This window comes from Papilio xuthus, unplaced genomic scaffold (assembly GCF_000836235.2).
Source record: "Papilio xuthus unplaced genomic scaffold, Pxut_1.1 DF826938.1, whole genome shotgun sequence".
In the NCBI taxonomy this organism is placed as follows: domain Eukaryota; kingdom Metazoa; phylum Arthropoda; class Insecta; order Lepidoptera; family Papilionidae; genus Papilio; species Papilio xuthus.
The window spans coordinates 4,540,009-4,566,406 of NW_013531711.1; the positions used below are offsets into that span (position 1 = coordinate 4,540,009).

The 26,398-nt window shown below is 33.1% G+C and overlaps 1 protein-coding gene across 4 annotated transcripts in view; it reads right to left on the bottom strand.

Moving 5' to 3' along the window:
* ASPP (Ankyrin-repeat, SH3-domain, and Proline-rich-region containing Protein) overlaps window positions 1–26,398 on the bottom strand; it is a 184,673-nt gene that overhangs the window by 85,627 nt on the left and 72,648 nt on the right. For all 4 annotated transcript variants that reach the window (XM_013317483.1, XM_013317484.1, XM_013317482.1 and 1 more), the window contains one exon: window positions 12,358–12,416. In XM_013317483.1, coding sequence (XP_013172937.1) covers window positions 12,358–12,416 — 59 coding nt within the window. The remainder of the gene's footprint in view (window positions 1–12,357; window positions 12,417–26,398) is intronic.

The following is a 26,398-nucleotide window of genomic DNA, read 5'->3' on the forward strand; positions in this document are numbered from 1 at the left end:
TGTGAGACAGCTATTTTACAAATATTCGAAACAAAAAGACATAAAAGCTATACTTGTTCAGTTTACTATCATAAAAAGACAGAAAGACAGTCGCTGTCTTGCAGCCGCCCGTCGTTAACTACCGTGTAATAATATTTACGATATGCACAATAGTCAGTCTGGGTAACCGCTTTATAAACATTGGCCACTATCGCAATAATTTTAACCAATAACTTGACTCATTATTTATAGTTAGAGCAAACTAACACATTTATATCCATAGATTTGTGTCTAAACAATACTTATTTGTATTTATAGATAACATTAATCAGGAATTATGACAAATAATTTATAAACAGGAATTTATAGTAAGGAATATTGTGTGTTTTACTTCACTGTTATTGTATCTTATAAGCACTTGTATTGAACGGTTCAAAGAGTTTCTTTGAACATTTGCGAACGTCGGGCACGCGAGCGGCGTACGCGCCGCGCGAGTTCAATCGAGACTGAAGCGTTCTAAATTTGAAATGAAGTGGATTTAATAACATTGCGTATATTTCCTCTATTTTCTTTTTTTATTTCTTGATGAATGACTTTTGATGATTCAGCCAGTGTCATCAATATATTGGAGTCGGTTGAATTTCTATAATTTATAAGATTGTAAAAATAACATTCATATTTGTTTTCAACTAATTAATTTATATTAAATAATATTAACGTTTTATAATTGTCTTATTCGCATTCGAATTACATACATGTTTTTATTCCTTAATTTTTTTAAACAAAATTTTAATTTTCTTTACACTTAAGGTCGTGTTAGTATATCGATAGTTAAAAAATTAAAAACCTAAAAAACATAATGTTAAAGTTAAAATTGTTTGAAGGAATACTTTCAGTATCCGTACAATAACGCCAGTCATCTTTACATCTAAAATTAACAATATTTGTGCTATATTTTCGCAACATGAATCAGATTTTAACATTGAATACAAGAGCGTACAGACTTGCAAACACATGTATAATGCACATACATTTTGTTAGTCTGTATGTGACCTAACCTTGGTTTTCGTATCGCCGTACTTTGACACAGTGCCAATACATCTGCACCGAATGAACATACGTCATGTAATCGCTCAATGAAGGTGAAATTAGGATGTGTAGTACTCATATTAACAAGCTATTCAAGTGGTATTACCGGCAGGGGACAGCAAATGACCTATTTGGTGACGTTAACACGTTCCATGCCGCTATGGTTTTTTATAGAAACTCGCCATACGAATCGGTGGCATTGAACGTGTTAAACTTTCTTTTGGTCAGATTTTATTTGGTGTCATTTTGCAGAATAATTTGTTTTTATAATCTTACTAGCTGTCGCCCGCGACTCCGTCCGCGCGGGATTAAAAATAGATGTTGGCCGATTCCCAGACCTACTCAATATTCTCACATAATTTCATGAGAATCGGTCAAGCCGTTTCGGAGGAGTATGGGTACGAAATTTGTGACATGAGAATTTTATATATAAGATTGCAAGATATTTAATACTTGATATTGAATAAAAGTAACAACAAAATTGTTTAATCAAGTGCTAGTATAACAAAATGCAATAAAAACTTTTCCCTCGTGCAATGAAAACGTCATTTCCTGTTGTCTGCTGTCGGGGATAGGACGTACTGCTTCTTAATAAGTGCCGACATTAATAGCTTTGAAACTACGAGGAGATTAAATAGAAAATATTGCTGGAATCTTATTGATATTTAATTTATCCGAATAATGGTTTATTTATTTCATTGTTAATTATTTTAAAAGTGAATTTTATAGAGGGATTAATATGTAACAGATGTGTAAATTAAAAAATAATTAATTACGAAATGCCGTTGATGGAATAATTAAATTAAATCAAATTAAATTTCGCTCTGAATCGACAGACCGCAGATTGAAACCACCGACACGTGAATAAAGGGATTATTTTGTGAAAATTATTAATCATTAATTATATAGTTTTCCAGCCAGCCTTTTGAAATTAATTCTTAAAGAGAATACGTTAGCAAAATTCTCAACATAAAAAATATATTCAGTGACTGTTATGGCGAATAATAGATCGATTTGGAGGACAGAAACCTGTTGTGCCAACCTCACATAGAGTGGGTTAGGAACAAAATCTTTGTTGGCATAGAATTAAAAAAATAATTATAATTGTAAATGTGGCCTTTAAGTTTTACGATTTGAATAGAAAAAATATATTGTAGTATTTTATCTTGGAACCTGTTATGTTGTAGAAATGTTTGCGTTGGCGCTAACAATACGCAGCCGGGCGTCCACATATGTCATCGTGGGTAAGCCGGGTGTTGGATTTAAATGTATATTCAAACAAAAAGCGACCTTATCTCCCATTTTTTTCATATGGAGTATTGCAAAATTTGTTTGTTATTTATACTACCAATTTTTAGTTGTAGGTTCAGGTTAATCGTTGATCGTAAACTATTTCAAAAAGTAGTCAAATTTATTTAAGAATACAATATAAGAGAACATTAAAAAAACATATACTCTATTATTAAATCCTTTTTCAATTCGTAGATTTCGCTTTAAATGCAATATTTTCAGACAAATTGTAAACGATTTTTATTCAGAGAATTCCAACATGTGACGTTATAAAAATACCTGAGCATTTGACATTTGAAGTTATTGTATTTCTTTTCCAAATTTTACTCTTATTCTTATCTAGATTCTAAATGCTACACATAATAATAACGTTGCTAGCTACCGTACCATAATAGAAGTTTATTTAAATCTTGACAGTGCGATGTTGATCAAATATTTTCAACTATTTAATACTTCTTGTCCGTGGGAAAATTGGGAAATTCGATTCCGTGTTTCGAATGTAGAATACTAAACACAACAAAGTAAACACTCCAATTAACTTAATGGCAATGGAATTCAATACGCTTGCAAATGACTCACGAAAGTTTTCCTCATAAATTCCTACATTGCGTGCGCATTCGCATTCAAACTGGCCAATTTGAATACTGGCCATCTTTCGGCTTCCAGACAGTAGCGCCTAGGAATTAGGTTGTCTGTCGAATACTTAAATGAAAAAAATGTCTGGACACGCGAGCCGATACCGCACGCACGACTTTCACACGCCATATTTTGATGTTTTACCACAAAAGTTAAGTTTTATAGCAACTTTGTTCTAAAACCACCCTAACAGTCCAGCAATGATTTTAAACATATTCAATAAAAATCTCCAAAGACACAAATCATTTCCATACTTCCTAACATAAACTTAGTCATATTGAAATAACGCCCGTAGATAAGCATACTTAGCGGGTCATTTTGCCCTATTTACTAGTATAAAGCAAAACGCGAACTCCCACGAGTTCTTCAAAAATAGTCTTTTCATTTCGAAATAGAAATCGTAATGACGGGTCATTACGGTATCACGTCGCGAAGCTCAATCCATTATCCACTTTTAGCGACGTCACCGGCGACTTCGGTGCGACAGTTCCTTTTCGACTGATGAATGGCTCTCCCATCAATTGCAGATCGTTCGGCCACTTCATAAATATGTACACGACACTGTGCCATCACTTTTTATGAGCTCAAAAGGATCCGCTTGCGTATGATTGATGATCGTGAAGCCGACGAGTGCGATCTTATTGATTGACTCAATTCGAGCCGTATGTACGCGCTTGCTTACTTTTATAGCCACTTGGCATATTTTTATCTAAATCGAATATTAATATGCGTAAAAAGTAAACTGTTAAGCGTGAAAATAATACAAAAAAAACACTTTTCTTTGCCGTTGTTATTTACTTATTTTAATATCTAAAGTTCTTATATGTATTTGTGATTAAATACGATAGGTGAAAATTTGTAAGCTATGATATACTAAATACTTCTTCGTTGTATCTCGTTCTTTTTAATTTTGTAACACTGCAATAAACATAATTAATGGACAGTATCATCACAACGCAAACCATAAATAGATAATTACAAATACTACACATTTGTAATTTGATAATGTAATATTATCGTGCTAATGCCGACTATTGTAAACATTTATATTATACAATGTAATTTCTGTTTACGCTAGCTCATTGTTTGACAACGTAAAGCAAATAGAGTTTGATTACTGGCGCCAGAAATATGACATAATTTATTTTAATATTATATAATTTTAGCAATAAGTTACTAATACGGGCTATTACCGACGATTCCGTCAACGCGGAATAAAAAAAGCTTATTAAGAAACCTTCTTCCAAACTATGGTATACATACGTTACATTAAAATTGGTAGAACCCGCTTTAACATCTTCGCACAAATTGGCCAGGTTCGCCCGGTGAAATACCACCACCACACAGAAAACAAGCGTGAAGTGGAAGAAATTCCGCGTTTCGTCTCATGATTGTGCGTCCAGGAGGCCTAATTTAGTCCTCTTTCCCTTCCCACCCTTTATTTATAAGGAAAGGATGGGAAGTGGAAGTGGACTTTCCGGATGAGAGGATGCATGGTAAGGGAAAATATTTTCTTTCTGTGCATCCTCTCCTCCATCGATTAAAGGTAGGCAACGCATATGCAATTGCGTATGTCTATGGGCAACGGTCACTTTGCTATTTTAGCGATTTCAGGTGGCCGCTTGCTCGTTTGCCGCCTTCTGATATAAATAAAAAAAAACATATGTGACAAATTTCATAGAGGTCCGTTGAGTCGTTCTGAAGATGCTTTATAACAAACATCTATCCAAACTTTCGCATTTATAGCAATCCTGAGATTTTTAACGGACCTTTGTTATAATCTGTTGATATTGTATTCTATACTACAGTATACAAACAACAACTAGAAAAATTATGACCTTTCATACTGAAGAGAATTTGAACACTGAAAGTACCCAAAACTTTAATGGTAAAATTTCGCGCTTTCATTGCTTAAAATTCCGTCACCTAAAAGTTTTTCTACTCATAAACTTTACTAATATTATAAATGCGAATATTTAGATGGATGGATGTTTGTTTGAAGGTATCTCCAGAACGTCTTAACCGATCTTGATGAAATTTGGCACAGATGTAGGACATAATCTAGAAGAACATACAGACTACTTATTAAGTTTTTTTTTAATTCCGCGTCAACGAAATCTCGGGTGACACCTAGTAACCACACAAACCGACACATAAAATGCTGCAAATGTGTTTAGATTCCCTACACTACACGTAATCCGGCTAATTGCTTCAGATTTAAACAGACATTAATTCGCATGGCAGGAAAGTGATACGGAGACAGGGGAAAAACTTCCTGTGATTATAGCGGTGCGGTATGTTGATGGAAACGCATTTGTTGTTACCCAACAAATAACTCCCGTGCGGCGCTCTGTTGTACGACACATTCTCATCCTTACCAAAGAATTCCTTTTTGAACCTACGGCTTTATTTGGGAACTTCAAGTGTAACATTTGTACCAAAAATTTCTATTACTTCCGTAATGAATCTGAATATGCATCCAAGCCGGGAGATATGCTGACATTACGAATTGCTTCAATTTTAACTATAAATTCACATAATATTTTGTAATATTATGGATGTTTCCTAGAAGGCTTCTTCAGAAGGGCTGCATGGATCTTGTTGAAATTTGATACAGATGTAGAACATAGTCTAGAAGTTCTCGAGGGATGCGTTTGATTCACATATTTACTTGCTAAGTATGCAACGATAAAACACGCCTTATTGTTTGGGGTAGATGTAGAACATAGCCTTGAGTCGCGGGATAAAGCCAATTTAAAAAAAGAAGATAATTATAATCGAGGGCTTAGAAGGAAGTTTCCAAAATTACACACAAACTACGAATAGAACATACTCATAGATAAAACTAAACTTTTTGGAGGTAGAGATGATCAAAAATATATCACCGGATTCATTTCGACAACTCCACGCTGACATACAGTGACATGGATCGGATAGATAGCTTATGCTGACCCTATTTGCTATATGTGTCTTTAATGTTCAGAGTTTATTTGGTCATATCAATGACCGTGCTCACAAACATTGGTCGCTACGGAACCATATTGATGAACTTTGAACTTATTGTGCTGAAGGCACTCTCAAACGTGACTAGGCTAGGCTATCAGCAAGAAATCGATGCCACAACTTCGCTCTTGTTGGGGCGGGAGCAATAAATTCTTACGTTCCACAAAGTTCACGCTTATATTGTGTTACTGAATTTGGGCATTGAATGTTTATTAGGTTTAATGGATATAAATTTTCGTGCATTAACACAAGATAACATAGTATAAGATAATTTATTAAGCGACGCAAGATACATGTTGTTTTAATCATCGATATTTGTGTAATGATTACTAAGAGAAATAAACTTTTCGCTGTTTACAGTAGTTTTTTTTCTTTTTACTTTTTACTTTTTACTTTTTATCTTAAAATAAATCGTAGTTGATACAATTATCATAACAATCGAAGTACACAATAATATTATTAAAAATAGATTAATTTATTAACTTTATTAAAAAGAAAATAAATATTAAACATGTAATTTTTCCAATGTATGTAGTACTTGATAATTCACCGAACGAGCTTTCATAAGTACTAGTATTCCACGAGGAAAGTTATGCGATACGAGAATAAAAAAGCTTCGATAAAAATGAGCGCAACTCGCTCGACTTTTTGAAATTCCAAGCACGTTATTTACATTGAAATACGTTTGTTACGTCAATTGGAATCGTATTGCGGTGGAATTGAGTGGAGAATTGTGTGCAGAAACAGCTGGTGGATTATTCTCACCAGTGGCTTGCGATAGAGCCGAACGCGAGCGTGAACCGTCGCGGGCTCTCATCTCACTGAATTTGCCGCCAAATATCCGTGAAACTGGATACATCCCCGCGTTTTATAATATGCAACTGTAACTTTAAATTCTATTCTGATTTTAATAACTTTCTGCCTATTGTAAGTCTTCACCTTATCGGGAGTTCGAATACGCCATTTGGACTCATATATCGTCAATCAATAAATGTTGACGTTCACATTTTGAAATATGTTAATGTACTTTGATTATTCGAATAATTTAACAACACGTGCACTTTTGCTGTCACTTGTTATAGTGAATTCGTTACAAAACTTGTAACGAAAACAAATACTCCTACCAAGGATTTACTTGCGCATTTAATATTTTAAATTCAAGGTATCAGAACTCATGAGGAAATTTGCCCATTAGGGATCTATAAAAAACCGTATATAGTAAAGTAGTTTTTTATAGAATTCATTGGATTTTAATTACTTTACAGCTAACAGTTGTAGTTAATATTGTATGTCGTATTGTTTCTTCGATGTATTAAGGTTCATTTAGTCCTAAGTCGGAATCTTACGAACAACGCTAAATATTCACCTATACCAAGACAAACTTATGGGAAATACGCTTATCTCGCTCTGACGCGACTGCCGACCGTCGTTTGTACATTTCTGGCTTATGTCTAAATGAACCCTTACAATATGACTTCGTTTATAACTGCCCGCCGAAGACCACTCTCATCTGAGTTAAAGTACTTGATAAAAGTGCAATTTGTGCCAATTGTGATCGTCATATCGAGCACATTGTGATACGTACCCTTATTGTCATTTGTCAGTGTTAATAACGAACAGACGAAAGGACAGAGTATTTTGAAACTCGATTAAACTACTAAAAATCAATAAAATTACTATAAAATAAGTATTGTTGCTCTAATTAGTACTTATTATTTCAGTTTAACATTATCTTTGTGTATAATTTAGGTTATTCCATATAGGTAAAGTGGCCGACATGAAGACAATCGGGCTGATGTGGCACGAGATCAAACGTTGAGCCCAAGTAAGAGCAAGCTGGCGGGGTACTGTGGACGCCCGCTGTCCCACTACGGTGACATAGGAGATTAAATAAAGTCAAGTCAGTATGTAGGTAAAGAATAAACTCAATTGAAAGAAGGATTTTTAGATGACCGTAATTCTTCTGGAGAAACGTATCAAATAATTCCACTGAATACGTTGAAAATGCGTTAAGAAAATGTGAACAAAAAAAGCCGATACATATAAAAAATAACCATAATTCTCCGAACATTACGTACTAACATGACAATATTTATTTGCACATAAAATAAACGTTCGCGTCCCGGCCGTCTTTACGATATTGCTTAATAAATTCCAAAAATGGCAACCAAAAATAATTTACGGGCCGGGTAACATGTGTTTAAATTATATTCTTACTAACTGTCGTCCTCGCCTTCGTAGTATTATAAAAAAAGTTAGCGGTTTATATGCTAGTCAAGACTGTAATCTATTTCTGTTCCAAATTGCATCTTGATCCGTTTAGTCGGTCTGGAGTAACGTGGTAACAAACATCAATAATTTTGCATTAAAGAGTATAAAGCCCGTTACACACATTTACCAGATTTACTTGTGTAGTTTAAACTGTGGTGGGTAGCAAGCTTAATATTAGTAAGAGCTATGTTAAATTTATATTAACAAAGCATGTATGAAATTTGATGCATGTTGTCACCAAGATGCATAGCAAGTTTAAACTTTGTGTAAATGCTGCAAATTCGTGTACCAGCTTTTCGTCTTTGATGCAGCAAAGGAATTTGCATAATATGCGGTAATTCAACGTAGGAGTTTAGTTACATATAAAATTAGAATCTGAATACCACGAAATCTTAATACTAATCGACGCCGAATCTTATGAGATTTATCTTTAAAAACATTAACATTTAATAATAATAAAATAATTAAATATAATATAATTTTGTCCTCGAAATGAAAATTTCAAAGTGCAACAATTTTTTATCCCATTACGTTATTCATACGTGTAGGTGTCGTGTAGTGTGACAAAGTGAATTAAAAGTGAAGTAATTTGTCAGAGTACTAAAGTTTCAGTTCCCCAGTAAAACCATACAGTGGACTAAAGAGATACTGTAATTCACTTTAATGTGATTACAGAGAAATGATATACATCTGCTATTTTTGAACTCATCTTTATAAAAAAAAATGATGTGCTATTTTGGGTACTTTAACAACTCTCTAGATGAACTTTTAACAACGCACGATCTAAACCAGATTATATTAATCCAATTTTCAACTGATATAAAAGATTTTTAAAATTTTTATTTAATTAAAAAGGGACTTTTTCATATCAAATAGGCATATTTATGTTACAGATATAAATGGACACATCATGTGAATAATATTAAAGGTTAAAAGATATAAGCTAAAAGATAAAGATAAACTTAAAAAAGAAGTAAGAAATTAATGGCAGCATACATAAAGATAACATTCGATTAATTTATTTAAAAATAATATCACAATTATTATAAGAATATTTAATAACTATAGTCGACATTAGTCTTAAACTTTATTACATTTGTCAAAAGCAAATAGAAGCAATTGATCAAAGCGAAATCTCCGTACAAGTGTGATTGAGATCTTTACAGAACTGTCGACTTCTTTGATTACTTTGCCATGCTCTTACAACTCAAACGAGATTAATTTTAACATATTACGTTTGATATAAACTTTCATAATTTGCAATATGAAACAAACTTTCTAATAATTTCGTTTCAAGTTTTGTATTTAGCAAACATTTAACGTATTCGTAATGTTTCTAATGAATGAAAGACAATTTTACTGTTATATTCAATATTATTATTATGTTATTAACATAGTTGAACTGGAGCGTCGGTGGCTCAGTGGTCAAGCATTTGATTTGCAATCTGCAGGTCCTGGGTTCGAATCCCGCCATGTACCAATGTGTTTTTAGATTTCCGATCTACATATGTACATTTAACCGACGTTCTTACGGTGAAGGGAAAACATCGTGATGCAACTTGCACATATCTGAGAAGTAATTCAAAGATATGTGTGAAGTCAACCAACCCGTACTTGGCCAGCGTGGTTGATTATGGCCTAATCATCTTTAACTTAGGGTAGGCTCCGAGCTCCTCGGTGGGGACGTTTAGTGAGCCGATGATGATGATTAATAGAGTTATATATATTAAAGGTTATTAAATAACTAGCTGTCGCCCACGACTCCGTCCACACGGAATAAAAAAAAAAACATAATTAGTGGTCTGTATATTCTATTATACCAGATTAAATTTTACACTTAAGCCAAGTTTTAGCGAGATCCATGCAGCCGTTTTGGAGATACCTTCTAATAAACATCCATCTAAACATTCGCATTTATAATATTAGTAAGAAGTAAGACTAGTATGATTTAGCTTCTATACAAAGATAAAAGAAGTGTCAAGAAACCAACCATCTTTGAAAATATTATTCGATTTCATTTGAGTTCTTTTTCGTTGCGTTACAACAAGTCGTTGGAAGATTTCCAACTAATAATGTGTTTTTTTAGAATTTACTCCAATTTTATATTTACGTATCGATATTAATAGTCCGATGTTGACATCTCTACCACGTAACTCTCATCCTTACTATAAAGACTTCTTATGGTTATTATTTATCAAAACCGTATAAATATGCCTTTATCGAGTAAAATTTGTCCAAATTTTGAGTTTATCATCAATCTTAATTAGATAAACACAAATAGGGTTGTCGATGGCGATTTTTTCTATCGATTATGACGCAAACAAGGCCAATTAAACTCGATTGAAGCGAGCATTCGCGAGGGCGGGCACATCGATCACGGCTCGCGAGCACTTGACAGCCCTTCGACCAGAGGGTATTTTTCTCCACTCGTACCGGGTTAATCGTCGACAAGAGTCCTTCAACAAAAATTGACAAAGCCCTCATCTGCTTCTACGATTATCTCAGCTAATTTTCTCTAACAAACACAAGACAAATTTATATTTACTTTTTAGGTTAGGTTTCAAATTAAACTCTGATGTTAACATTGCAAATATGTACATCATTATGAGTATAAGTAATTAAATCTCTCTCAAGCTTTTTAGTCAAATATCAACATATAAAATTGTCTCTGAGTAAATAGGGAGGGATGTAAACTAAAGCCAGTGAAATCTTTATTTCTTCGTATAACTCAGTGCAATGTTAAAAGTGTCGGGTTAAAGTTTACACTACTAATTGGAACTTACATAGACACACAAACGAGTCAGAATGCACCGAAAATCATTTCGACATCTGGTTCATGCAAGCGTGTAGTGTAAAGCAACGGACACGACCCTTACGTACACTCATTACTAAAAGTGGATTCACAAATTATTCATGCATTTGTTTATTTTATTCGGTATCTTTTTACTTTTTTAATTTTATAACACTTCTGCATGCAAGTTACGTTAAAAGCGCGGATAGAAAAGTACGCTTCCGTACGAAATATTTTTTTACATTTTATATATCCAAACAACTATTATATTTTACTAAAAAATTCGACGAATTGGGTCAATAGACACGGTTTCCACATGACAGAATGTCATCGTTAGGCAAATTCAAATGCAATTTGTCACTAAAATTTTCACGAAACGGTTTGATTACAAGCTTCAATATTAACTGTTTGTGTCCATAAAACGTACAATACTGAATGCAATATTGATTCAATTTGATCTTTAACACTTTACATTGTAGATCTTACTAATATTATAAATGCAAATGTTTAGAGGGATGGATGAATGTTTGTTTGAAAGTATCTCTAAAACCGCTGATTGAATCTCGCTGAAATTTGACATAGATGTAGAACATAGTCTGGAAGAACACATAGGCTACTAATTTTGTTTTTTAATTCCGCGCGGACGGAGTCGCGGGCGACATCTAGTAATTTATACATATTAAACATCAAACAACATTATGCAAATTCCGGATACCTCCGGAAGGGATCGATCGTACCACTGATTCAATTGATTTGAGACTCGGCCACAATTTACTTCGCTAAAGATCAAACCAATGAGACGAAGCGTGTCCTCACTGATGGGGATTATTATATCATTTGTGAAACGTGAGCTGAATCCATAAATCTTCTTTGCAAATGGACATCTTTCGCTGAGTTTCGGAAAAAAATATAACGTAATATTTTTTTGTTTCCGTTCCAACGATTACAAATGATAGGAAGCTTAAGTTGGTGTTACAAAGAAAAAGTGGACATGTAGAAAAAAACTACAAGCTCTCAATATGTATCATCATATTGCCAGAGTGAAGGGAATTTTAACGAAGACCATTTTTAATCCATCTATATTATGTAATCGATACTAAGATCTTTTTAATAAGTTTAAAAATTTACGTACAAGTTTAAAATTTTATTTCCAAAAATTACCGTAGAAGTCTACTGTCGTGGCTATGTATTTAAACACAGTACCTTGTTTTGTCAAAGTATGAAACACACACATGTATCAATACAAGTATAACTGCAATGGAATTCTACGGCTAAATACAATCATTAGCATGACTTACCAATTCCTCAGGTGATCCCGGTTCCTTCATACCATTGCTCTTATCCGTGCTCCCCGTCTCTGTAAACAACAGTATATTTCTTTAAATTTCAATAGCAAGACTTGCGAAGACATGAAAGTAAATACTTTTAGACGTTATTAATTAGAATCCTTTGGCGCGCTTTCCTTACAAAGTTAAGTGATAGAATTATTAGTGAGGGGACATAAACGTCGACATTTTAGTAAGACTAGTATTGTACGCCGGCACAGTGTCGGATTTTCTTACTAACAATACCCCGAGATATCTAGTCCGACGTAAATATGGTTTACTCGTTAACATTTAACACTGAAAAATTTCTTTATGCTATACAATCGAGTCTAAATAACAATATTTGTAACTAAAAAAAGTTTTTTTCTCATCCGGTCGTCAGAGTGATATAAAAAATAATGCTCTTCTGGATTTTATTCCAAGCAATTCCAGCCATTTCGAATAAATGCAATTTTGAACAGAACAGCGGGCATTACGCGAAGCTTAAATTATCAATAGCATTGCGTATAAAATGCTTTTAATCCAAATTAAATGTTCATTTACTATAGGATAATCTTTCCACTGAAAAACTGAATGACCAATCGATTCTAGGGAGTATTGATTTTATAAAAACATGCATCCTATAGACTTTATTATTTGATGTGATTATAAAGCAAAAGCAATTAACAGCGATTGAATACACATATAAAAACATGTCTATATCGAATACTTTCTTATCTCAAAGTAATCGAAAGAAACTTTCGATAAATTATTTCTATATCATATCTATACGATTTGCGAAAAGGGCAACGTGTAATTAGAAGAAAAAGTAATAAAACTATTTAAGCTTTAAACGTACTAAAACTCAAAGTATAACAATAACTGAAAAAGACAGGTAACGAAAAAATACTGCGTATAAAAAAATGTTTTCTCAATTCGAAAACCATTTAAACTGCAATTTGCATAAAAAATAAACCAAGAGTGAAGAGAATTACATTTTTAATAACACCGCTGGCAATTTTGCTTTATAATAAAATTGTATTTTGAACATTTGTATTCGTAAATAGGGTCATAAAAGGCGCTGATTGAGGCTGCATGTGACGCAATCAGAGTCGCTTCAGGCGCGATGAATCGAAACAAATTAATAACACGCCTTGTTAACAACGCTGGTTGTTGCATTTTAATATGTAACTTATTTCACGGGAACAATTCGATTTGAGGAAACCTCAGCATTAATAATTTTACAGTCACGTATAACATTTTCTTAGTAATAGTAAATATACTTTGTATAGATACAAAGATTTAATCATATTAAGTACAGTTGAAACTATTTACTTTGCAACGTCATTCATCTTTCGTACATAAGTAAAAAGTTTAATACCTTCTTTTCCATATATTTACATAATTAATTTGCTGAACTGCTGTCTTAAACTATTATGACATCATCAGATCACTATACGTCCCCATTCCCCACTCGGTGCCTACCTTACTATGGTCTAGTCTATGGCATGGTCGACTTTGGTCAACCACGCCGGTCTAGTGCTGGTTGGTTGACTTCATAAATATCGTTGAATTTCTTTCCAGATATATTCCTTTTTTATGCAATTTATAAAAAGTTACACTTTTATTTAAACAATTCCACGTAAAACTGCTTATGCAAAAATGTCGGATAAATGTACACATTTAAATCGAAAAAACACATTGACCTCCAGATTTTTATAAAATAAATATAACATTATAAGCAAATTTATATCAAATTTCAGTCACATTTCTAAATTAACTAGAGGAGTTGGTGGCTTGTTCAATTAGTTGCCGTCAGAAGCGAATCGCTTCGTCAATAAACTTTGTTACACGCTAAATCCTCGCAACACCAAATTCTAGTTCATTTAAATACATATGAAAGAGGATTATCACTAGTGATGTCGAACTTACTAAAGATTATACATACCTATCGATTGCAAGCCTATTTTATTTATTGTTTATCTTACTAATATTATTAATGAAATGAAATGTTTAGGTGGATTATTGTTTGTTTGAAGGTGTCATCAGAACGGCTGAACGGATATCGATGAAATACATATAGAAAATAATCAGGAAGAGCACATACGTTACTAATTATGTTTTTTTCTTAATTACCCGCAGACGGAGTCGCTGGCGACTATTAATATATAATAATTATGTAACTGTCAAAATTGTAACATAAAAAACTTTCCGCTCCAGTGTTTTGTTTTTTAGTAGTTTAATAATTAAATATGTAATAGAATAGTTTACCCGCATTTATCACTATTTTCCATTTGTTTTCTAGGATTACGTTATATTTCTTGTTGCTATTAAATTATTAATTTAGACATTTTTAAATTTAATGTTCAACTTGTGCAACGATCGATGATCGAACATTTTTGACTTAAAATATTGGAACTTCAAAATAGGTCATTAGACAACACTATTTACTGGGAACGTGGAAGTTAATCAGGTTGTGCATAAACCGGTGACAAATTGCATCGCACATTTCGCTTGGTGGTCCATTGTAACACCGGAAATTAATAAAATAAAAATGAATTTGACGTTTAATTTGTGGTCAGTGACGTGTTGATAATTTCACTTGTGTTATACAATGGATTAACATATTAATGATGTTTTATTAAAATAAATATTATTTAATTTATAGCATAATTTAATTTCGAATTTTAATAAGATTTATGTAACATAGTGTTGTAAGATACCACTAAAAATGTAATATCGAATAACTTTGATTAATAATAATAATAGTTGGATTAAGGGCCCGATACAAAAGGCAATTATCCTAGAAACCGCACGCATCGTGAGAAGGTTCCTGTCTCTGCAGCCCTGACCACTGGTTGTTTGAGTCATGGGACTCCGCAGCCGGTGGTGCTTTATTGTTAATATAATATATTTTGTATAATTTTTTATTTTATATATGAAATGTAATATATTAAGAATAAGGTTAATAAATGAATAAGAAGATAATATTAAAACTTTAGTGTGCATTTAACAAATCTGGTTCATTACCTTGGCTCCTTAACTAGGTTTACCTGTATAAAGGAACCAATGACATCCTATAAGCTAAATTGCGTATGTACATTTTTTATAATTTGAGTAATCATTTTATAATCTAAAGAGAACAATAGTAAGAAATTATATAAAAAAAGCTACATAACTGCATGTATGTGCTGGGTGTTCGAGCGGGGGTGTATGTAAGTGTATGTATGTGTGTGTGTGTATGTGTGTGTGTATGTGTGTGTGTGTGCGTGTGTGTGATTACTTAGATTGTTTGTTAAAAATTTTACACAATTAAAACGACCTTTAATTTTAATGACTTACATAATTTACTTCTCATGTTGATAGCATAAAAAATAATGTTACATATTAACAGACGTAACAATGTAGTTGTTTCGCAAATCTGAATGGTTTATGCGAATTTACGCGAAGTAATTGTCGCATTATGATTTGTCTTACCGCAACTATAAGAAAATTTTCTTACGTGTTCGTTTACGTACAACCGCACCAGTTATATCACGTAAAGTTAACGGTGGTACTATCTTCATGGTATTTTCAACCATACGTTTATTATCATAAAGGCTATATTTCCTTCCTTATATCTTGAGAAATAATTTCCGCTTTATACAGTTACGGCTGAAAGTAAATAGTAGATGGAGGTTATGCAATGGAACGTAAATTGTTTTTTTTTCGCGCGGTGACTTACTGGTTTCGGAGGTTAAAAACCGGAGCTCTGTTTCTAGTTACAACGTGGTTTACGTAACAAACGATAAGATATCTGAACGCTTTCGAAAACTTTCGCCGGTAAAAAGATCGGCTACCGTTTCGGACCTCTCACCGGTCACGTTCCTTGTATCGAGGTGACCGAAGGGGTTTTTGTAAGTTACGTGATAACTTCAAGTCTCGAGTTTGCCAACTTACATTTCATATTAGCATGAACAAGAGGAAAGTTCATGAGTTACGTGAGAAATCGTTATCAAAGTAGTGAGAACATTATTACTAAACATGTTGTTAGAACACGAAGTTTCTAAACAGAACAACCAACATCAATGTTAGAAAATGATGAACGCCGAATGTGAGAATCGATTAGATAGTAAAATAGTAGATAGTTTACCATCGTTCTTGTTGATTCATGCATTACTATCTGTTGCCCGCGACTCCGTCCGCGCGTAATTAAAAAAAACATAATTAGTAGCCTATGTGTATAGTACAGACTATGTTCTATATGTATGCCAAATTACATCGAGATCCCTTGAGCCGTTTTAGAGATACCTTCAAACAAACATCCACCCAGCTATCCCTCCATCCATCTGTCTTAACATTCGCATTCACAATATTAGTAACAAGTAAGATAATACATGTTTCTACATCTATCACTTCAAACTTTAAAGGTTTGTCTCGCGATAGCTGTCATTCAAAAAAAAGTTTATGTTCAAAGGAGGTCCTATAGGTTGATTTTCCTGGTAAAAATATTTGCTTGCCAGTACGAAAGTTTATAATCCGAATGCAGGTGCAGTTAAGAATACAATTCGAAACAACTTTGACAATTTCATTCTTAATACATATCTATTGTCTATCAATATCTTGTTAAACCTTTGTTTTCAACACTTTATGATGTCCGGAAAGATATTGCGAGAACTTTAATTGAGTTCTCCACTTTCTTAAACCACTTTGTATTATGCAGAGCATTGTGCGAAAGGTACTATGCTAATTTTGTAACAAGGGTTTTAAGTTTTAATTAAAATAGGTGAGATTAATTTCCCTTTGAACCTACACGTGTAGTTCACGAACACCACACTTGGTTTTGAATACAAATTACATACTTAATTTAATAAAACAAATACGTTTTGGTTATGTGTTTATTAAAATCATTTTCATTTACACTATAAATAATTAACTTTTGAAAAACGTATATAAATCTATGTTTTAACATTTAAATAGCAATATTATAAACACAGAATATGAATCAATCAGTCGCTAATTATTAAAATAACTTGTACAGTCCGGGCAATTCGCGCTGTTCTACTTACCTAAAGATTGCCTTGTTTCTTGCAATGATACCAACTCTGCCACTACTTACCATATAACCAATTAGGTAACAGTGAGTTGCGCAAACGATTCCATAACAATAAAAAGTAATTAGTCGTGTACCACTAACCGACCTTGTTTCATACAAATACATTTTAAAGCTGCTTCCTATGGTTACTGTTTCCGCATCGTCGTCTCTATGCTTACGAAATGTTCAAGCATCTGTCTCCATAAAGGAGCAATACCGCCAGATACCCCGATAGTACATATGTATGCAATCCATGATAGTTATAGTTTTCAGGATAACATACAACGCGAGCTGTGCGTTAAAAGCATTGAATGTGTTATTAACGATGTTTTGAATTAAGGCTATGTTTAATTTTTTCCTACTTTGTTGGATCCAGAAAATTCTAATGAAAATATTTTATAAGGTCTTCAAAAGAAAGTAAAATTCTTGAAAGCTCAGTTATTTTTTATTTGCAATAATTAATTAGCTTAATTTCACGAAGCATAAAAACGTCCAACCTAAGAGTTATTTTAACAGGCACATAACAGATTTATTTACCGAGCCCTTAATGAAAAATAAACAGCTGTTTTCGAACGAATAGTAAAATTCGACAATTTTGTTTATTCGATTTATAAAAAAATAAAAAATGTAAGCGTAATGGCCACAATATATACATTTGTTCCTATCGTTACATAATTTAGACGTTGGGTTAAAATGAAATACATAAAATAAGTATAAAACTATTTTATAATAGCTGTGTTGATAGAATCCCAGTTATCATCAGGTTTTGTTAATTAAAGCTTCAGCGGCCGGCCGCGGCTGACTGCGCAGCCTTCGTTACGTGTCTACTGGGAATGCAGCCGTTGCACTGGACGTAAAACATTTATGCTGTCTTAATTACGATCTCACAGTGTAAACGTTTAATTGGCGTTTGACGCTGACAAAGTATTCGACAGGTGAATTATACCACTTACTTAGATTTCTAAATGCGAAAGTTTGGATAGATGAATAGATGTTTGTTAGAATATATCTCCGTAATGGCTGATTGGTTCTTGCTGAAATTTGGCATAGAGAGAGATAGAGATGGATGGCCAGTGATAGTCATTTGTACTTAACAAAATGATGATAGATAAAAGTTAAACAAATATCTATTGAGAATTATAATACAACAAAATATTGAAGTGTTATTATCATCGCTCAACGGAGCCTGGGTACATAAATCGATTGAGTCTACAAAATTTCACTGGCCATCAATAACTACACTGTCAATTTAAAAAAAGAGTAAAAAAATAACGAAACTGTATGAGTAAAATATTTATCTCATCACATCTCTTTCTCAACGTACGGGAATGCGTCTGCCGTTCCACTTATGTTGTGGTTGTCCATACGATGATCACATCAGTGTTCCTGCCATTCTTCTCTTATAAAAAACTATTCATTTCTTTGCTACTTGAAGTTTGCTTTTGAAGTAATTCATTATAAATGAGCACTCACGTTCTCATTATCTTACTAAAGTACTCCGTAACCACTTTTCGCAGGAAGCTTAGTCCTAAGTAACATAGAGAGAAAAAGCCGTCGTAATGGACGTACAAAGTGATATTTTAACGTACACAAACGTATTCAAACTTAAATCGTTGATATTCAATCGAGGGTATCCAAATTTAAAAGCGTAACAAACTTAAATATCGTGACCTTACGCTCACGAATCATTCTTCAAATAATAAAGTTGTACTCAACTGGGACAAGACAAGGCCTTGGTTTGTTTTTTCAATAGTTTTGTAGGCGGAGTTAATAAGCATTCCTAATTAAAGTTGCTCGATTAAGATTACTGATAGCAGCGAAAATGTTTTAAAAGTTATTTAGTGGTGATTTTAAAAGGTAATTGGAGAATCATATTTACCTTCAGCCGGCGCATGATAATTGAGTCGGAACCTGTTGCCGGTGCGTATTTACGTCGCATAAAATTTAAGAGGAACATGACTCGGTATAAGGCAATAAGGCGATTATCATAACGACTGTTATCTTCTCTGTCTCATTTAAAGTTACGTTATTAATTTCAAAACGGAATAGACAGAGATTATGAAACTACTAGCTGTCGCCTGCGACTCTGTCTTAATTAAAAAAAATGCCTGTGTGTCCTTACAGACTATGATCTCTATACCAAATTACAGCGAGACGCATTGCAGCCGTTCTGAAAATATCTTTTATTAACATCCATCTAAACATTCGAATTTATAATATTAGTCTAATAATAAGCACAAAACCTCAACGCTCTATTTTGCAAAGCAGATCTTAAAGTATAATTTCCTAATATCCAATATTGAATGTACGCTCAAAATTATTTTATTTTTATACTTATCTGAGAAAAAAACTTCCAAAAAAACTATGCAACATAAGTAAATAATTATTTATTTAGATCACTAAAAACGGGTATTGATTATCATAAGTTCATAGGTTACGTTCTCAAATAAAAATACAATTAACCAATGATAGATAAAACGCGTCACCGAATAAATTGGTCCGCAGTGCTTTGCTCACATCAATCGGTTCACTGTTTCGCTATGTCGAATGACACAATTGTAAATTGACTAGAATAAATCTCCATTCTACCTTTTTTTACTTTACCCTCATTACCCTTTATTTATAGGATAAATCAAATGGTATCAAAAATTATTGTATAAGTAACGTTTTGAATTTAAAGACATAATTAGGAACACTTGGGTATGTTGTCATAGCACATATCTTACTAATATTATAAATGTTTAAGTTTAGATAGATGGATGGATGTTTGTTAGAAGGTATCCCTAGAACGACTCATCGGATCTTGATGGCTGCAGATGTTAGAACAGGACACATAGGCCACCTTCTAAGTTTTTTTTTTATTTTTGTTTTTCTAAAGCTAGTTTAAATTATTAGCTACACCTGAATTAAGTTTGAGACGTAATTTACGCATTTTGAGGACAATTAAACATTAACACAAAATGTTAAAACACGTTTTGACTGTGGAAATTACTTTCATCTCTCTTATTCCCTCCGCAGCGTTATTACCATCATCTTTTAACATTAAAACGTAGAATTGTACATCTAACTAATAAAGTTGTATATAACCAATTACCACAAGTACTTCTTATACTATTAAAACTTCTAAACTACCAATTACTAGAAAACTATTACAAACAATAGACATGTCTACAGACGTTTAAAAACAAATTCTAAAACGGATGTATTTCAGGTTTTTTACTATCAAAGCTACTGGTAATTATAATTTTCCCCAGCGCACAACGTTAGTCCATCCATAGAACGCCTAGGAATGCTGCAGAGCCGCCGGTCTGCTTCATAAATATGGAGCTAGTGATTATATGACATACTTAAAGTTTTTGCTAGAAGAGTATCCGCAGCTTAGAAGACTTCGGGTTCCAACATCTTAGTCTCTAATAGTGGATTAAACGAATTGCATTTATTTTTAGAAAAATCCTTTTGACAGTATTTCCGATTCAACATAAAACAAAGAGAGAGAAATATACGTAGTGAATGTCATCGTACCTGTCTTAATGTGTTTAATTTAATTATGGATATCGGGCAATGATTCTATCATCATTCACTTTTTTTTCTTTTAAAAAGCTAGTTTTTAAACTCGTGCCAGCAATGTACGTACATTAAAACTTATGCTTGGAGCAACTGCCACATTCCTGTACTTCACGAATGCCTGTAGGCAAGAAATAATTTACTGAGGATTAAAATTCCAGAACTCAAACGAAAATACAATCGAGAGTCATGGTTATAAATAAATTCTTCGAAAGAAATCTATGAATTAGAATCAAATAGGTTAAGGTTTTACTCAAAACATAATAATTTAAAGAATTATCTAAGTAGCTCTAAATTGACGTTGATTTGTATTAGTATTAGGAAACATTATTTTAATAGGAAAATATACTAAAATAGTATGAAAAGTAGCAAAACAAACGTTAAAAGAAACAATGAAAACTGAAATGAAAAACTAAAAAAAACACATGAAAGAAGAGTAAGTTATTAGTTACAGAGAACTACTAATGTGATTATTATCTTTGAGTAGTAATCATTATGCATATTAAAATTTACTCTTAGTAGTTATTTCAAACAAACTATGCAAAAAACTTGTAAAATTTCAAGCATTAATCGTCTATAACCACTAGTTTACATCGACAACTTAGTTGCGTTGCAAATTACGCTAATGGTTAGGAAACTACGCCCCCCTAATGTGCGTAAAAATGCTATACATACGATAACAGTCGTCTCTTAGATTATATTTAATGAGTTAACGCACGTCTACGACTATTTGCTACATAGTAGACAGATGACCGTGTGAAAACGACATTGTGGAACCTATGAACCTGAACCGCGTTGACTATAGATGGTATTCGAGTAAAGAAATGTATAGAAAAGCCCCTGATTTATTCCACTCCTCACGAGAACGATTGGTCTTGAATCTATAAGGTATTTCCTTGCGTTCTTGTGTATTTAAATACAACGATCATGAAAGCACCTATGTAGCTAATGGTGCTTATACACGTAATAACGAGATTTCACTACTTGCATGAATTAATTGAAAAACTTGTGTGTCTTCATATATGTACAGTCAGCTGCAGATATATGTATACATTTAGATACATTAAAAACTTGTAGGGTAGGTCTTAGGTTTTAATAATATGAATGCGTGACCGAAAGCAAACGGATGTGTAAGTGCGTACATATTTAAAAATCGGAAGGCCTATACAAGTTTTATAATATACATATTTATGCAGCTGACTGTACATCTAACTGATAACTGTGGTTTAGAGTAAACACTTCTTGATTAATACCTAGTTAATTTTACGAACTTATCAAATGACCTAAAATATTATTGATTGTTTACATATAATAAAATAAGTCATTACCAGATTGTAATGAATGCAGAAAAAAAACAAAAAAAATCTAATACTTTCTGGGAACAATACGTATAAGAGATAGTTCTTGCATATTAAAGTCGGTACTACTCTGAAGAGAGCCTCGAGGGCACGCGTCGGCCCCAGAACTCGTTCTAGACGTGTCTTCATCACAGAATACTATGTACTCCGAACAAACAGATAACAGATAGCAGCAGACAATATTCGCAGCCAAAAAATATACAACTAAATATTTAATTCTAATATTTAACTCAATTTATTTACACATTTATTTTACTTTCAATTTATTTGCTAGATCATTATTACTAGCTGTCACCCGCGAGTCCGTCCGTCCGATTTAATAAATAACCTTATTAGTAGCCTATATGTTCTTTGAGACTATATTCTACATCTACGCAAAATTTCATCAAGATCCATACAGCCGTTCTGGAGATACATTCTAACAAACACCTATCCATCCATCTAACTATTCGCATTTATAATATTTTTAAAAGGTAAGATTTTTATAAAGCTCTTGTAACTTTATTTTTGTAATAAACTATAACGTTATTCGATGATAAAAACAACACAATATGTTCAATATCCAAGACGATAACACGTAGCTTCAATTCCCAATCAACATAGGAAATCCAGTAAACGTTTCCAGGGCAATTCCCATAGCAATCGATACAATAACCTAATGACAATAGTAAGATATCGTAAGGCAATGCATACCAAGAGGAATGACTTGTAGATCGTGACTCGACGATTTAGTTTCTATACGAAAGTTATATACCCGCATATTTATTTAAGTACGTGGGTTCTTGCACAACAGTTGCCATTATAAGTCGATATACATTGCCTATGCTTTGGTGTTGATATACAAAGCTCGATCATGACTCATGTATCCAGTGTTCACTATAAATACGATTCGATTACCAAGTGATAGATTAGTGTTGCACCAATTATTTTATTACTAAACATGTCTTGATTGTTGTTAAGCGTTTGAATCGACCTGACCGAAATTTACACGTCTAGGTTTGATCCCCTCAGTGTAATAATGTATTTTTTAAGTCGATTCGATATATAGAATTGAATAGTTACGTTTTTAAAGACGTTCTTAAGATAAAGGAATACAATGTGATGTATCCTACACATATCTCCGAAGACATGCAAAGAGAGATTTACTAAGGCTTAGTCATTAACTCGATGTATACCTGATGACGAATCTAGTTAAATACTATCCAGGTAACACTTAAGAAAACATTAATCGAGAATTTCAAAGTGTACTCATTTATACAGTCCACGTTCCAAAAAAGGTGAGGTATTTCAATGATAAAGTTAGGCTTAAATAGGGTTACTTCATTACCCTGTAACAACAATTCTAAATACACGTAGCAGATACAATAAAGGTGAAAGTTGGTCATTTGAGTGGTTTAAAAACAAACTAAAACCCGAAATATCCTGACCTTTACATCCTTACAACGATCCGCTTCTAGTCCCAAGTAAACATTGAACGAAAAGAAAAAGCCATTTATAGCTAAGGCCCATTTCACATCAAATATTTTAATAAGATAAAACTAAAAGGGGAACAGATTCGATTACATTACATTTAAAGAGGAACAAAAAGGTACAAAGATGCATATCGTTTAAATGAAAACAATAAGATCTGGTCACAACTAGACTTGTAGAGTACAGTTAGTCTTCTTCAACATTTGGTCATTATATACGAAGAAAGCTCTATTTGCCTGAACCTAGAATCCAAGACGTGCTTTGAATCAAATAAGTGGGAAGTCTCTGTTCTAAATATAATGAGAATATGACACAAAAATAATTCGGGTATTGAAAAATTTAACCGTAAATAACCATTTAATATCAAATGTCTCATTGTACTTAGTTTTGGAAAACGTGTAGATATAACCAGTCTTGATTCAAAATAGATATTATCATTTGTAAATAGCACAGCTGTATTTACATAATTCGCAAATACTCTCGATTGATACTTAGGCCCGTTTACAACGGTTACCAAAACACCTGTTCACAAACAAGGATCGTAATTCTAGCGTATCAAAACAAACAGAATGTAGACTATACATTACGCTGCCAGAAATATAAACAAAGGTACCTTTGTTATCAGAACAAGCGATGTCCGATTAACATTCTAAACGTTACGTTAACGTTACGTATAATGAACACTAATGAATACTAGGCATTGCCAAGAGCACTGTGTATTACAAAATTCAAACTTTATAGAAGCTTGCATAACATCAGACGCATACCTTCACGAACGTGCGGCACTGCCTATTGAGAAAAGCGAATGTTGGCGTCCCACCGATATCCAAAATGATGTTTTTGCGTATTAATGCGAGCCGTTATAAAGTTTGGATGTAATTATACTTACGTAGACTGGAATTAAGTAAAATATTTACACAGTTCGAGGTCGGCGAGCGCTTGCTTATATATTAGGGTCCTTTGCTGCGTCATTGGCTAACACGATTTATTGACCAAATCTTTATACAGCTCGGCCTTTGTTAGTTTGATTAGGCATTCGATATTAAACAGGTCAAAGATATTAACGCAATTCTGCAAAATCCTTTGAATATTAATGAAATTAATAAAATAACATGAATATTGCGATGAAAATATTTAATTAGTTAAAACAAAAATTTAACACACAAATACTCATGCACACATACTGACCACAATCATTTAATGATGATTGATTGTTGTTTGTGAACATTCATCATATTTCAGCGTCATAATCGTATATTAGTCGATGTGAATGACCTAAGAGAAGAAAAACAGTTAATCATTGGACACGCCCTAAATAAATTCGGTATCGTACGAATCTCTACCTACGCTATGTCATGAATGATTAGCAACGGATATTATGTAGGAGTTTGCCTGCGGCCAATTCAACCGGCCACTAAATCATACATACATCTTTAGTATTCGTATACAAACTCAACATTAATACTAAATATTGTAGGAACTTATCTTCAAACCTACAATTACACCTAATCAACTGTTTCTTAAAGCTCCTGTAACACACCCTTACTATCAACTAGTGATGTGAATAAAAATCTCGGAGTATAAGTCGTACCAAGACACAACTAAATATAAAAATTGTATGTCCAAATGTGACCGTAATAAAGTAAAATTCTAATAAAAATCGTTTTTGTTTTCTTTAGTAGTTTTAACAAATGAATAGTAAGTAGTAATTATATTTACCTTCGTTTCAATTCTATCGATGTAACAAGCACATCCCTATCAGTATAGGAGAATCATGGGTGCGTTTGGTCGGTCGACAGCTACACGGGCGGACAGCGGCTCTCAACGTCCCGACAACTGACAAGGTAAGCTTCGTTCATTCCGCTTATGAGGCGACTGGAATGCCACAATATGGACCTTTCAAGCGATTTAATAGTGTAAACACGTAACTAAGGTATTCGTGTTATTGTATTCAGTACGTACATTATTGTTAAATGTGTAGTTTGTGCTTGTCTAATTTATATTTATTTAATCTTGCTAGGAAAACCTTCAAGGGAAATTGAATTATTCGATATTTTAAAGATAAATACGAAGCAATTTGATATGGACAAGGACAGAAACAAATTCTATTTTTTATTAACGTAATGTAAATATAAAATGTATTTTATATTTACATTACGTACAAAAGTAATATAAACAATACGACATTACCTAAGTAATGTCGTATTGTTTATATTACTTTTGTGAATATTAAAAACTTAAAAACTATCTCAGCAAGTGCGTGTGCGCAAAATATTACATCAATTTTTTTATGTACCGATCAAGAATCGACATCCGTTCAAACTGACTCTTTCCGTATAATGCTAGTGGCGCCCCAATCGCCATAGTATGTGAAACTTGTTCTTCAAACGTCACACAATCAATTGGAATGTAGATGTATGAATGGTAACTTACACAGCAAAAGTTGCAACGAAACAGTGCGTGGCCCACGCTTCCCCTGTCACTCAGACCGGTATAGGAAGTAGAAAGTGTGACTCGATTTAATAATCACGGAATGACTAGTCGTGATGGATTAGCAAATAATGCTTAC